Source organism: Coregonus lavaretus, assembly GCF_964263955.1.
Source record: "Coregonus lavaretus genome assembly, contig: HAP1_SCAFFOLD_505, whole genome shotgun sequence".
NCBI classification, from domain to species: domain Eukaryota; kingdom Metazoa; phylum Chordata; class Actinopteri; order Salmoniformes; family Salmonidae; genus Coregonus; species Coregonus lavaretus.
In genome coordinates this window covers 74,181-87,500 of record NW_028159576.1, presented here as the reverse complement: position 1 = coordinate 87,500, position 13,320 = coordinate 74,181, and the positions used below count along the sequence as shown (strand labels likewise).

The window sequence follows — 13,320 nt, the reverse complement described above, 5'->3', positions numbered from 1 at the left end:
AGGACCACACAACATATCATCACATGACTCCAAGTTTACTTCAATATGATGGTTATTATATCAATATCAAAGACATTTCCACCACCATTTCTTGCATAATTAATTTCACGACACAAAAAGAACCCACAATGTCAAACGAATGTACCGAAACTTCCTGTTTCAATCACAGCTGTAGTGATTTTTTTTATACGGTAAGAGACTTTACTAGCATAATGTGGATGGAAACCTGGTTACAGAAAGACTGACATCTTTCAGTCCCTGTTTCTATAACACATATTCCTCCAATAAGTTTTGTCATCTACTGTCCTTTACCGGTGTAGCTAAAAGCTGTTCTGTACCCGTGTAGCTGCTGTACTCTATTGTATTGGTGTAGCTAAAAGCTGTACTGTACTGTACTGGTGTAGAAAAAAGCTGTTCTGTACCGGTGTAGCTAAAAGCTGTACTGTACCGGTGTAGCTAAAAGCTGTACTGGTGTAGCTAAAAGCTGTACTGGGGTAGCTAAAAGCTGTACTGGGGTAGCTAAAAGCTGTATTGGTGTAGCTAAAAGCAAAGCTGTACTGTACCGGTGTAGCTAAAAGCTGTTCTGTACCGGTGTAGCTAAAAGCTGTACTGTACCGGTGTAGCTAAAAGCTGTACTGGTGTAGCTAAAAGCTGTACTGGGGTAGCTAAAAGCTGTACTGGTGTAGCTAAAAGCTGTACTGTACCGGTGTAGCTAAAAGCTGTACTGTACCGGTGTAGCTAAAAGCTGTAGTGGTGTAGCTAAAAGCTGTAGTGGTGTAGCTAAAAGCTGTACTGTACCGGTGTAGCTAAAAGCTGTTCTGTACCGGTGTAGCTAAAAGCTGTACTGTACCGGTGTAGCTAAAAGCTGTACTGGTGTAGCTAAAAGCTGTACTGGGGTAGCTAAAAGCTGTACTGGTGTAGCTAAAAGCTGTACTGTACCGGTGTAGCTAAAAGCTGTACTGTACCGGTGTAGCTAAAAGCTGTAGTGGTGTAGCTAAAAGCTGTACTGGTGTAGCTAAAAGCTGTACTGTACCGGTGTAGCTAAAAGCTGTAGTGGTGTAGCTAAAAGCTGTACTGGTGTAGCTAAAAGCTGTACTGTACCGGTGTAGCTAAAAGCTGTACTGTACCGGTGTAGCTAAAAGCTGTACTGTACCGGTGTAGCTAAAAGCTGTAGTGGTGTAGCTAAAAGCTGTACTGGTGTAGCTAAAAGCTGTACTGTACCGGTGTAGCTAAAAGCTGTACTGTACCGGTGTAGCTAAAAGCTGTACCGGTGTAGCTAAAAGCTGTACTGCACTGTACTGGTGTAGCTAAAATCTGTACTGTACCGGTGTAGCTAAAAGCTGTAGTGGTGTAGCTAAAAGCTGTACTGTACCGGTGTAGCTAAAAGCTGTACCGTTGTAGCTAAAAGCTGTACTCTACCGGTGTAGCTAAAAGCTGTACCGTTGTAGCTAAAAGCTGTACTGCACTGGTGTAGCTAAAAGCTGTACTCTACCGGTGTAGCTAAAAGCTGTACTGTAGTGGTGTAGCTAAAAGCTGTACTGCACTGGTGTAGCTAAAAGCTGTACTGGGGTAGCTAAAAGCTGTTCTGTAGTGGTGTAGCTAAAAGCTGTTCTGTAGTGGTGTAGGTCCTACCTGGGTCTGTGAGGTTCAGGAGGGAACATGAGTAGGGATCCTCTCTGTCCTCCTCTGGAATGGGACAACCATGTTTCCCAATGATAAACTTCACCTGCACCCTGAAACACAACACAACATAACAACAACCCAATATAACATAACACAACACAACACAACACAACAAAATATAACACAACACAATACAACACAATATAACACAACATAACAACATAACACAATATAACACAGTCATGTCTCCACTTATCACCTCTGATGTGATACAGGCTTCCAAATGGCACCATATACAGTGCATTCAGAATGTATTCAGAACCCTTTACTTTTTCCAAATTTTGTTAAATTACAGCCTTATTAAAAAAAACCTGTACCTCATAAATCTACACACAATACCTAATAATGACAAAGCAAAAACGGTTTTTTTTGAAATTTTGCGAAATGTATCAAGTAAAAATCCCCCGATTGCTCAGTTTGGCCGGGCGGCCAGCTCTAGGAAGAGTCTTGGTGGTTCCAAACTTCTTCCATTTAAGAATGATTGAGGCCACTGTGTTCTTGGGGACCTTCAATGCTGCAGAATTTATTTTGGTACCCTTCCCCAGATCTGTGCCTCAACACAATCCTGTCTCGGAGCTCTACGGACAATTCCTTCGACCTCATGGCTTGGTTTTTGCTCTGACATGCACTGTCAACTGTGGGACCTTATATAGACAGGTGTGTGCCTTTCCAAATCATGTCCATTCAATTGAATTTACCCCAGGTGGACTCCATTCAAGTTGTAGAAACATCAAGGATGATCAATGGAAACAGGATGCACCTGAGTTCAATTTCGAGTCTCATAGCAAAGGGTCTGAATACTTATGTAAATAAGGTATCTGTTTTTTTTTTGCAATACATTTGCAAAAATGTCTAAAAACGTGTTTTTATTTCGTCATTATGGGGTATTGTGTGTAGATTGATGAGGGGGAAATCCATTTTAGAATAAGGCTGTAACGTAACAAAATGTGGAAAGAGGGAAGGGGTCTGAATCCTTTCCGAACGCCAGAGCAGTGCACTATGGGCCATTTCAGACGCAGCCAGAGCAGTGCACTATGGCCATTTCAGACACAGCCAGAGCAGTGCACTATGGGCCATTTCAGACGCAGCCAGAGTGATTTCCCAAGGCCGTCCATCCATCCATCCATCCATCTTCAGTTACCATGGTTACTATGGGTCTGCTGAAAAAGGCCACTCCCTCTGTATCATACATAGATGATGCGGTCTGTGAGGCCACTCCCTCTGTATCATACATAGATGATGCTGTCTGTGAGGCCACTCCCTCTGTATCATACATAGATAATGCTGTCTGTGTGGCCCCTCCCCTCTATATAGCGGATTACTGTTGACCAGTATCCCCACTCAGACCAATGTATATAAACACACATGTAGTGTCTGTCTATGATCCATACCGGTGCTGGTAGTGCGTGTGGTCCTTGAGGTATCCCAACCACGTCTCTCTTATCGCCTGTCGGAGATCAAAGTGTTGTCTGGCAGACACTACCCCCACCAACACCTCACCGCAGGGTGATGCTGCCGAGTCCTCATCTGTTAAGTTAAAATGATCATCATACACATGAATGCATGGGAAAGGGGGGATTCATGTAAATGTAAAAAAACATTGTACAGACAGGAAAATACATTGCACATGCTCCCACTTGTCCTTATGCGGTCCTGCAAGTAACTGAAACGTGAATGTTGCATTGGATATGATTGTTCCTATCATGGACGTGTTACATTGTAGCAACAGTAGCTAATCATTCAGAACCAGATCCTTCAGTGCTGCCGGACATTCACTGACTGAGCAACATATAAAATTTTCAACAAAATATAAATTTTAGAATCCTCAGCAAGTGCAACGCCCAACCAAAGTATCTACTGAAAGGCTGCAATGCACTGTGTGGTGTATTGAGGTTGTGCCGCAGAGCATCATGGGTATTGTGGCGTAGATATCACGTTCTATTTAACCCAGCACGCAAAAAAAAAAAAGGTGTGCCGCTTGCTATGATACACCGTCCTAAAGCAGATGGCTATGAAGTCCTACCACTCAGAGGGAAAGCAGAGTTTGCCGCTTATGACAAGATTTGCATCTCTGATGGGTTGATTTGCATCTCTTTAAATGCTGGCTGCCGCTAGTTTGGCCGCTGAGTAAGTCTACTGACGGTGCACCGTTATCACTTGGGAGGGCCACCTGCCTGCCGATTGCTCGTTGCCAACTGGGAAATGATTGAACTGATTCCTGCCTCCCGCCTCACCGTTATTTAATTATTATAAAAGACGTGGTTATGAAACCCACGAGGCATAACAAAAGATTGGTGACGGGTAAGTCTGAACCTAATGGAACTATGCTGTCCGGAAAAGAAGTCGGTTTTCACAAGTTTAAAACGTATTTTCCGTGGTACAGACTAGGCTAATGCTAGCAGAGGTAAATGAATAATCGAGCTAGCTAACAGAGAGAGTTAGCATCGTCATGGACGGAAGAAAATGATTTGAGACGGACGACGGAGCGGGAAAACAATGTGATTAAAAAGGGAGGAATATACAGTAACAAAAGGAATGGACATTTATTAAAACTGTGAAGACGAACTTGGGAATTAAAAAAACTGCTAAATGAGTGAACTTGAGGATGAGTGAGTGAAGTGAATGAAGATCACGTGACGGAGGAAAATCTTTCCGCTAAGGTGTATGTAAACTCCTGACTTCATCTGTAGATGCTGGTGTAAGGACATGGATTGTCCAGTCTGTTGTAAAAAGGGACACATAGAGCGAGCCTGCAGAAACGAAAAGAGCTCAGAGAAAACATGAAAGACTGAAAACAAGAAACATTCCAACAAAAGTAAGACATGTTGAGCAGGAGAACACTGAGGTGAGTGACACCACACTGCCAGGTCTGACCTCCTCCCTATGGGCGTCTGTGATCAGTCCAACCACCGTCAAGTCGTCAGCAAACTTGATGATGGTGTTGAAGTTGTGCACGGCCACACAGTCGTGAGTGAACAGGGAATACAGGAGCAGACTGTTGTTGCCTACCCTCACCACCTGGGAGCGGCCCGTCAGGAAGGCCAGGATCCAGTCCCAGGGTCCTCGGAGGGGACAATGGTGTTGAACGCTGAGCTGAAGTCAATGAACAGCATTCTTACATAGGTGTTCCTTTTTTGTCCAGGTGGGTGAGAGCAGTATGGAGTGCAATAGAGAATGCGTCATCTGTGGATCTGTTGGGGCGGTATGCAAATTGGAGTGGGTCCAGGGATGTCTGGGATGATGATGTTGATGTGAGCCATGACCAGCCTTTCAAAGCATTTCATGGATATAGATGTGAGTGCTACGGGGCGATAGTCATTTTAGGCAGGTTACCTTGGCGTTCTAAGGCACGGTGACTATGGTCTGCTTGGAAGAAGTTGGTATTGCAGACCGGCTGAGGGACAGGTTGAAGTGATGGACATCATCATTAAAAGGCAGAGCCGCAGCGGATGCTCCAGAACTGAAACCATACCTTTCCAGTTGAACTGAGCTGTCAGTACAGTCCGGTTGTCTGCTGTGGGGGAGGAGAGTTATCAGTCCACCTTCGCTGACGATACCAGTGTTGCAACTGCTACACTCAGGTCATTGTGGAATTGTTCACATGAAGGAAAAATCGCATGAAGCTACTTCTGGTGGCCTGGATTGGATGGAAGCATTGAGGAGAAAGCGAAAAACATGTACCTCATGTCAGAAGGTTCGCAACGTACCTCAACTTGCACCTCTTCATCCGTGAGATTGTCCGGAGGAGGCGTGGCAAAGCATACACGTCGAATTCGCAGGTCCACTTGAAGACGGAATATTTCTCGTGGTCGTGGATGCTCGTAGCAGGTGGCCAGAGGTTGCCATCATGAGGTCTACTACTGCAGAGAAGACCATCGAGAGGTTTGGAGAAGTGTTCAGTCGGTTCGGCCACTCCAACTCGTTAGCGACAACGGACCGCACTCGTTCGGTTCGCCTAGTCGACTTCGGCTAGCCGCCAGCCGAACATGAAGCATGCTGACGCGTTTAGGCTGTGTGTGTGTGTGTGTGTGTGTATGTTGGTGGGGGTGCTGTGTGGTGTGTATTAACTATCTAATTTGCATAAAGTTGTATAAAAAGTTGCATTCCAATTTCATAAATTGTTTCAAATCGCTACAACCTAGGTTTTGCATGAAGATTTGTTAATAATATGACCACCCTGCAGTACAAGAGAGGATGGAGGGGGCAGACGGACGGATCTCGACAGCGGAGGATGCCATCTCCCGTCTGGAGAAGGGTAATGAGGATCACGAGAAAAGGCTGGACATATTGTGGAATCATCTGGAAGAACTTGAGAACAGAAGTAGGAGAAACACGGTGAGATTGGTTCATCTGAAAGAGGGGAGTGAGGCTGGCGGTGGACTAATCTGGTGTGTGCAGAAAATCGTCGCAGAAGGATTTGGATTTGATGAACGAACTCATCGCAGATTAACCGTGCCTGAGGAGAATAGACCCCCGAGAACGGTTCTCATCCGGTTCCTACGACCTACAGCCCGGGACGAGGTACTTAAAGCGACCAAAGAAAAAGGGTGGCGTTCAGAGGGAAGGCCGCCGGCTGTCTTTTTTCCCGGACCTGTCCAAGGAACTGGCAATGAAGAGGAAGAAATTTGCAACGGCGAAGAAACAACTACAGGAGAAGAACGTCAGGCACACGCTGGCATCCCCAGAGACCTGCTCTTCACTAGGAAGGGGAAGGAAAAGATTAAAGGCCAAGGTGGAGGCAGAGACCTGCTCTTCACTAGGAAGGGGAAGGAAAAGATTAGAGGCCAAGGTGGAGGCAGAGACCTGCTCTTCACTAGGAAGGGGAAGGAAAAGATTAAAGGCCAAGGTGGAGGCAGAGACCTGCTCTTCACTAGGAAGGGGAAGGAAAAGATTAGAGGCCAAGGTGGAGGCAGAGACCTGCTCTTCACTAGGAAGGGGAAGGAAAAGATTAAAGGCCAAGGTGGAGGCAGAGACCTGCTCTTCACTAGGAAGGGGAAGGAAAAGATTAAAGGCCACGGTGGAGGCAGAGAGATTCTTGTTCGAGCGAGAGGGTGTTTAGCCTAGATAAAGAAGAAGAGACAAGGTCAAATACAAGTTGAATTGTATAACGTTTACTATACAAATGAAGGTAGCCTGTGTGTTTGCGGGACTCTGGGGAGTGTTGCTAATTTAGCGTTTCAAGCGCCTCACGGACCATAAGGAATTTTGAGTTGACTGCAGGTTATCTTCTGCAGCATCAAAGACAGTTCTGTGATGATTGACTCATCGAGAAGCAACGTTACGTTCCCCGTTGCTTTGTTTTATTTTGGGATTGGTTTTCTATGTTTATTTACACTGTTTTATTGTACAGCTGGGGCATATATTGAGAAATGTTATATAAGGATGTTCATTAGAGGGTGTTAAATGGGACACTTCACACTATAACTACTCAGCACAAATATGGGTAATGGTTATGCAAACATCATCTCTTGGGAATATAAATGGTTGTGGTAACCAAGTGAAGAGGAAAAATGATTTTCACATATTTAAAATCAAAACAGGTGGAGATTGTGTTCATACAGGAATCGCATTTAACAGATACAGATGCACTGGAGTGTAGAGGAGGCTGGGTTGCAGAAGGTTATCATAGCTCATTTAATTCCAAACAAAATGGGGTGATTATTCTGATAAGCAAAATACTTAATTTTGTAATGTTGAAGCAACACTCTGATGAGTTTGTCAGGCTTATCTGCATTGAGGCTCTTATAAATGTATCAATTTGTAAGTCGCTCTGGATAAGATGTAAATGTAAATAAATGGGATTCAGGTAGTGTTATGCAACAGATATGCTCCTAACAAGGAGGACCCTGATTGTTTTTCATTATACTGGGAAATATGGAGGGGCAGATCGTCCTTGCTGGAGACCTTAACCAAGTGATGGACAATATGATTTACAGGTAACTCCACACCAAAGGATAGACTTGCAATACATATGCTAGCAGAAGATATGGGCCTTACAGACATATGGAGATTAGTCCATCCTAATGATAGAGAATATACTATTTTCTTCCACTGTCATAAGACACTCCAGAATAGATTTCTTCTAGATATCTAATTTCATGGTTAATAATGTGATTGATTGCAAGATTGGGCCCATTGATCATGCTATAGTAGAGTTACATGTTAATAGAAACTCCGAAAATGTGAGGAAGGGTAGATTTAGACTCAACACCATGCTATTATAAGATGATCTTAGATCCTTTTTTGAGATCAACATAGGCTCAACTGAAAAGGTTTCACAGTATGGGAAACCTCTAAAGCATATGTTAGAGAGAAAATAATAGCACATGCGTCCAAAAAAGAAGAGAGAAGAGGCTGAAGCAGTAAAAAGATTAGAAACAGAGATATGTGTCTTGGAAAAGGGATTTGGAAAGACATTTCACAGATAGCACATTTCAAACTGTCTGCAAATTGGATTTTTCAGTTGCATGAAATGTACAACAAAAAGGCAGAATATGTTGAACACTGAAACAGAACACTGTTTTAGACTTAGAACCAGTTATGAGGGAGGTGAGAAGACAGGCAGACAACAAAAAATGCAGAACACTTCTAATGTCATTCCCAGCAATTAACAAGGGCAATAAGATGGTGACCTCATCCAAAGACATAAACAGTGTGTTTCAACGTTTTTATGAAGATTTATATTCATCCTCCTGTTCAGCGAGCCCCATAGATATGGATACTTTTTTTTGTCTGGTATAGAATTACCTAGATTATCAGAAAGAGGACCTGGACTGTGCTATAACAGAAGAGGAGGTTAGAGCCGCCATTTTATATATGAAAGCAGGGAAATCACCTGGTCTGGATGGCCTTCCTGTAGAATATTATAAAAAGTACATTGACATTCTTGTACCTGTGTTGACAGTGGTTTACCAGGAGGCATTTAAAAGTTGCTCCCTTGTGGACAGCTTTAAGGAGGCTTTGATATCGCTGATCCCTAATAAGGTTAGAGATTCTACAGAACCTGGGGATTGTAGAGCCATCAGGCTCCTTAATGTGGATCGAAAGATTCTTCCTAAGACCATTACGATACGCTTAGAGAAGGCACTATCTAATATTATACATAGTGACCAAGTAGGATTTATTAAGAGGACCTCAACTGATAATATGAGGAGGCTCTTACATCTCATGTGGTTAAACCGCTGAAATATAGTTCCTACCGCTGCCGTCTCCTTAGATGCTGAGAAGGCATTTGATAGGGTAGAGTGGGCTTTTCTCCTAAGAACCTTAGAAAAATGTGGTTTTGGACCTGATTTTTGTAAATGGATAGGGGTCCTCTATTCCAATCCTAAAGCAACAGTACTTACGAATGGAATTATGTCTCCTTTTTTTTTTTGTCTTTCTAGAGGCACGAGGCAGGGTTGCTCGCTCTCCCCTCTCCTGTTTACCGTAGTTTTAGAGCCTCTTGCGACAGTGATAAGAACAGATCTTGAAATGAGGGGTGTCCATGGAGGAGGAAAACAAGCTGCTAATGTATGAGATGATATCCTACTGCTGGTCTCTGATACTGTTCAGTCTGTCCCACCATGACTTACTCGTATTAAAATCAAATCACATTTTATTTGCCACATGCGCCGAATACAACAGGTGTAGACATTACCGTGAAATGCTTACTTACAGCCTTTAACCAACAATGCATTTTTTTTAAAAATAAAACAACAACAAAAAAGTGTTGAGAAAAAAAGAGCAGAAGTTAAATAAAATAACAGTAGGGAGGCTATATATACAGGGGGGTACCGGTGCAGAGTCAATGTGCGGGGGAACCGGCTAGTTGAGGTAATATGTACATGTGGGTAGAGTTAAAGTGACTATGCATAAATAATTAACAGAGTAGCAGCAGCGTAAAAAGATGGGGTGGGGGGGGCAGTGCAAATAGTCTGGGTAGCCATGATTAGATGTTCAGGAGTCTTATGGCTTGGGGGTAGAAGCTGTTGAGAAGTCTTTTGGACCTAGACTTGGCGCTCCGGTACCGCTTGCCGTGCGGTAGCAGAGAGAACAGTCTATGACTTGGGTGGCTGGAGTCTTTGACCATTTTGAGGGCCTTCCTCTGACACCGCCTGGTATAGAGGTCCTATTCTAGTACGTCAGGCTACACAATTAATTGGAATAAGTCGGAAGCAATGCCAATTAATGACATGTGTTACTCTGGAACCGTTACCCCATTTAATTTCAAATGGGTTCCTACTGGGATTAAATATTTGGATATTAAGATGAGCTCAAATTTGGAGGAAGTGACGGGACTAACTTTTGAGTCACTACTAGTCAAGATTAAGACCAATTTAGAAAAATATTATTCATGGGGAAAAGATCAACGTGATTAAAATGGTTGTGGTCCCACAGTTCAATTTTATCTCTGCAATGTTACCTATGAACATTCCAGACCGGTATTTTAAACAATATGACAAATTAACTAAATACTTTTTGTGGTAAAGGAAAAAACCCAGGATTAATATGAAGATGTGCTCACCAAGGGAGGTAGGAGGCTTGGCTTTAACCAGATGTTAAATTGTAAAATGTATAATATGAAAAGGCTAAATTGGCGAAGCACTGGGGTAAAGGGGATGCTGGCTTGGATTGGATAACAATAGAACGGGAACGAAGTTATCATTTCACTCCTGTTGATACTCTGCCACATAGTCTTACAGGGGAGAGGTCTGTTGAAACTCCAACCCAATTTTGTTACATTCAAAAGAGGTGTGGAGAACAGTACACAAGAGATGTGGAATTTCACATCTAAAACAAGGACACTCATCATTGTGGCACAATCCTAGGCTACTGATAGGAAAGAAGTCTGTGTACTGGAAACAGTGGCTAATGAAAGGAATTCATACTATAGGGGATCTGTACAATGAAGATGTTTTAATGTCATACTCAGATTTGGTACAGAAATATGACGTGGGAGACAAGGGACATTTCTGGAAATATTTACAATTGAGAGAATGTTTGTTAACCGGCTGTCAACAACATCCAGGAAGAAAAAAAAAAACAATAGCTGAGCATTTTGAATTACCCAAACATAAAGCAGCCATTTTGTACTCAATATTTAGTCACCTGCAGAGTAAAGACTGAAAAGACCTCAGAACAATACGGCAAACTGACCTTAAGTATGAAATTGAGGATGATACCTGGTTGAAGATCTTGTCCAGCTCAGGGAGGATCATAAGGGAAGCCAGGGGGAAACTTACTCAATAGAAGATACTACATAGGTTTTATTGGACCACAACAATGCTTCATAAGATGGGTCTGACCAACAATTCTCTGTGTTGGAAATGCCAAAAAGACACTGGGACATTTTTACACACGATATGGGAATGTACATTAGCGCTTCCTTTCTGGAAGGACGTTTTGAAATATCTGGAGGAATGGTTGGGGTTAACAATTCCAGTTTCACCGAGAATATGTCTCTTGGACGATAGAACAGAGTTACCTAATGTAATAAATGAGGGATTTGCACTGATCACTGTTGGTATGGTTACAGCAGCCAGCTAGAGTAACCCTTAGAATTTGGAAGGGTCACGTCACTCCTACTCTGAAACAGTGGATAGAATCAATGTTGGAGGTAGCATCTGATGAACAAATGCTTGCTAGGATCACTGGAAGAAACGACAGTCTTGGTACCGGAGCGCCAAGTCTAGGTCCAAAAGGCTTCTCAACAGCTTCTACCCCCAAGCCATAAGACTCCTGAACAGCTAATCATGGCTACCCGGACTACTTGCACTGCCCCCCCCACCCCCACCCCCACCCCATCTTTTTACGCTGCTGCTACTCTGTTAATTATTTATGCATAGTCACTTTAACTCTACCCACATGTACATATTACCTCTACTACCTCAACTAGCCGGTGCCCCCGCACATTGACTCTGCATTCTAAATTAATTGTTGGTTGAGGGCTTGTAAGTAAGCATTTCACGGTAATGTCTACACCTGTTGTATTCGGCGCATGTGGCAAATAAAATTTGATTTGATTTGAATTCTAGAAGCTGGACGCGTTTTATTTGTCAAGTTTCTAAGACTGGGAGGTGTTGACTTACGCTTGTGAACCCATTTAGTTGTGTCCTGTAGCTTGTGAGATACTATTTGACGGTGTATGTGTGCTATGTCTGGATGTTATGCTCAATGTTTTTATGCTGTACAATGTTTTATTTTTATTTGTTTGCTTGTGGGGAAAAAATAATTAAATACAACTTTAACAACAAAACAAAAAATACCACCCTACCATAAATTATTGTATTCCATACTACCTGATTTGCATATTAAGTTCCCAATTTGCATAATACCGCATTTTAATTTAATAATGTTTTAATAATCGGTGTTCAGCCCAGAAAATGTCTTAACAAAATAACCACCCTATCTTGAGATATTGGCCAAAACGTGTTGAATGTAAGAATCTAGACTGGTGATTTGCCCCCTGCAGCACTCCTGGTCTTGGAGGGTCCTGGAGTGCTGCAGAGGCACTTTGTTTCTGATTTAACCGAAATGGAAGACCAGGTGTGTTGAATTTCGGCCATCACTGAACTGATCAATTATCGCAGTTGGTCCGGGCTGCGTTCAATACATTAAAACGTAATAGAACGTTCAATTGCCAGGAAACTGTGCTTTACTGAACGAGCAGTTAAAAACGGGGAGAGGTTGGGTAGTGGATTCGAAATGAACCGCTGCCCTTTAAAAACGTCACTCATTGCTTCAAGCCACACCGCGGCACACCCACCGAACGGAGCAAACGTACAGTACCTCAAAGTCTCGTCAAGAACCAATAAGAATGTTTGGGGGGAAACGTGTTGTTCAGTACAAACCGTTCCGCAGGGTAGCAAACGTTCAAGCGAACTGAACGCACCCCTGGCGTGGTGCCTAGTTGGAACAACATCCTGCGGTATCTGCAGCACTCCAGTAACAGGGTTACCCTTCGACTACGGATGCACATTGACCTGTCTGCGACCTTTTCCGATAACTTCAAAATAAGATCTCAGCAATGGTCAATTCTATCCACATGAAATACAGTTCTGTGTTCGTGACAAGCTTCTCTATAACATGGAATACAAACTACAACACCAGAACCACCGTTTCATTTAGTCCCCTAACATCCCAGTATTGGGGATCTGCCGCAGAGTATCAGTATGAAAAATGTATGCACTCACTAACTGTTAGTGGCTCTGGATAAGAGCGTCTGGTAAATTACTCAAATGTAAACATGTAAATGTATCATGGGTATTGTTGTGAGACAAAATACAATGCATACATTTTCAGTACAGTTTTATACTTGTCTAGTCCAACTAGTCTATTCCAATGCGCAGTTTCAACACTGCTAGATAAGACGTACCGTGCCTAATATACATGTGAAAAGTTGACTGAAGGAAACACTACAGTACCAGAATCCTCCTCCGACGAGATGGTCGCTCTGTTTGTCCACAACCAGAAGTGCACCACTACCGCGACAACACACGGAATCAGGAGTAAGGCTTGGCTTCGCATGGACGGATCGCTTGGTGGAGATTCCAACGGTTAACGGCTATAAACGGAGTCCTATAGTGGTGTGTTGTTATCTGTGTGTAGCATAAAACGGTATATGCCTTCTGTACATTTCTGTGCTAAATGTCTCAT

The 13,320-nt window shown here is 43.0% G+C and overlaps 1 protein-coding gene across 6 annotated transcripts in view; it reads right to left on the bottom strand.

The window, feature by feature from the left end:
* LOC311122698 (UDP-GalNAc:beta-1,3-N-acetylgalactosaminyltransferase 2-like) overlaps positions 1–13,320 on the bottom strand; it is a 55,847-nt gene extending 42,527 nt beyond the window's left edge. For all 6 annotated transcript variants that reach the window (XR_014612487.1, XR_014612488.1, XR_014612489.1 and 3 more), the window contains exons 1-3: positions 13,089–13,320; positions 3,075–3,210; positions 1,633–1,733 (exon numbers count right to left, since the gene is read on the bottom strand). Coding sequence is in view for 1 of the 6 variants with exons in the window: in XM_084197032.1 (XP_084053158.1) it covers positions 1,633–1,733; positions 3,075–3,210; positions 13,089–13,191 (340 nt within the window). In the remaining 5 variants the exon portion in view is untranslated. The remainder of the gene's footprint in view (positions 1–1,632; positions 1,734–3,074; positions 3,211–13,088) is intronic.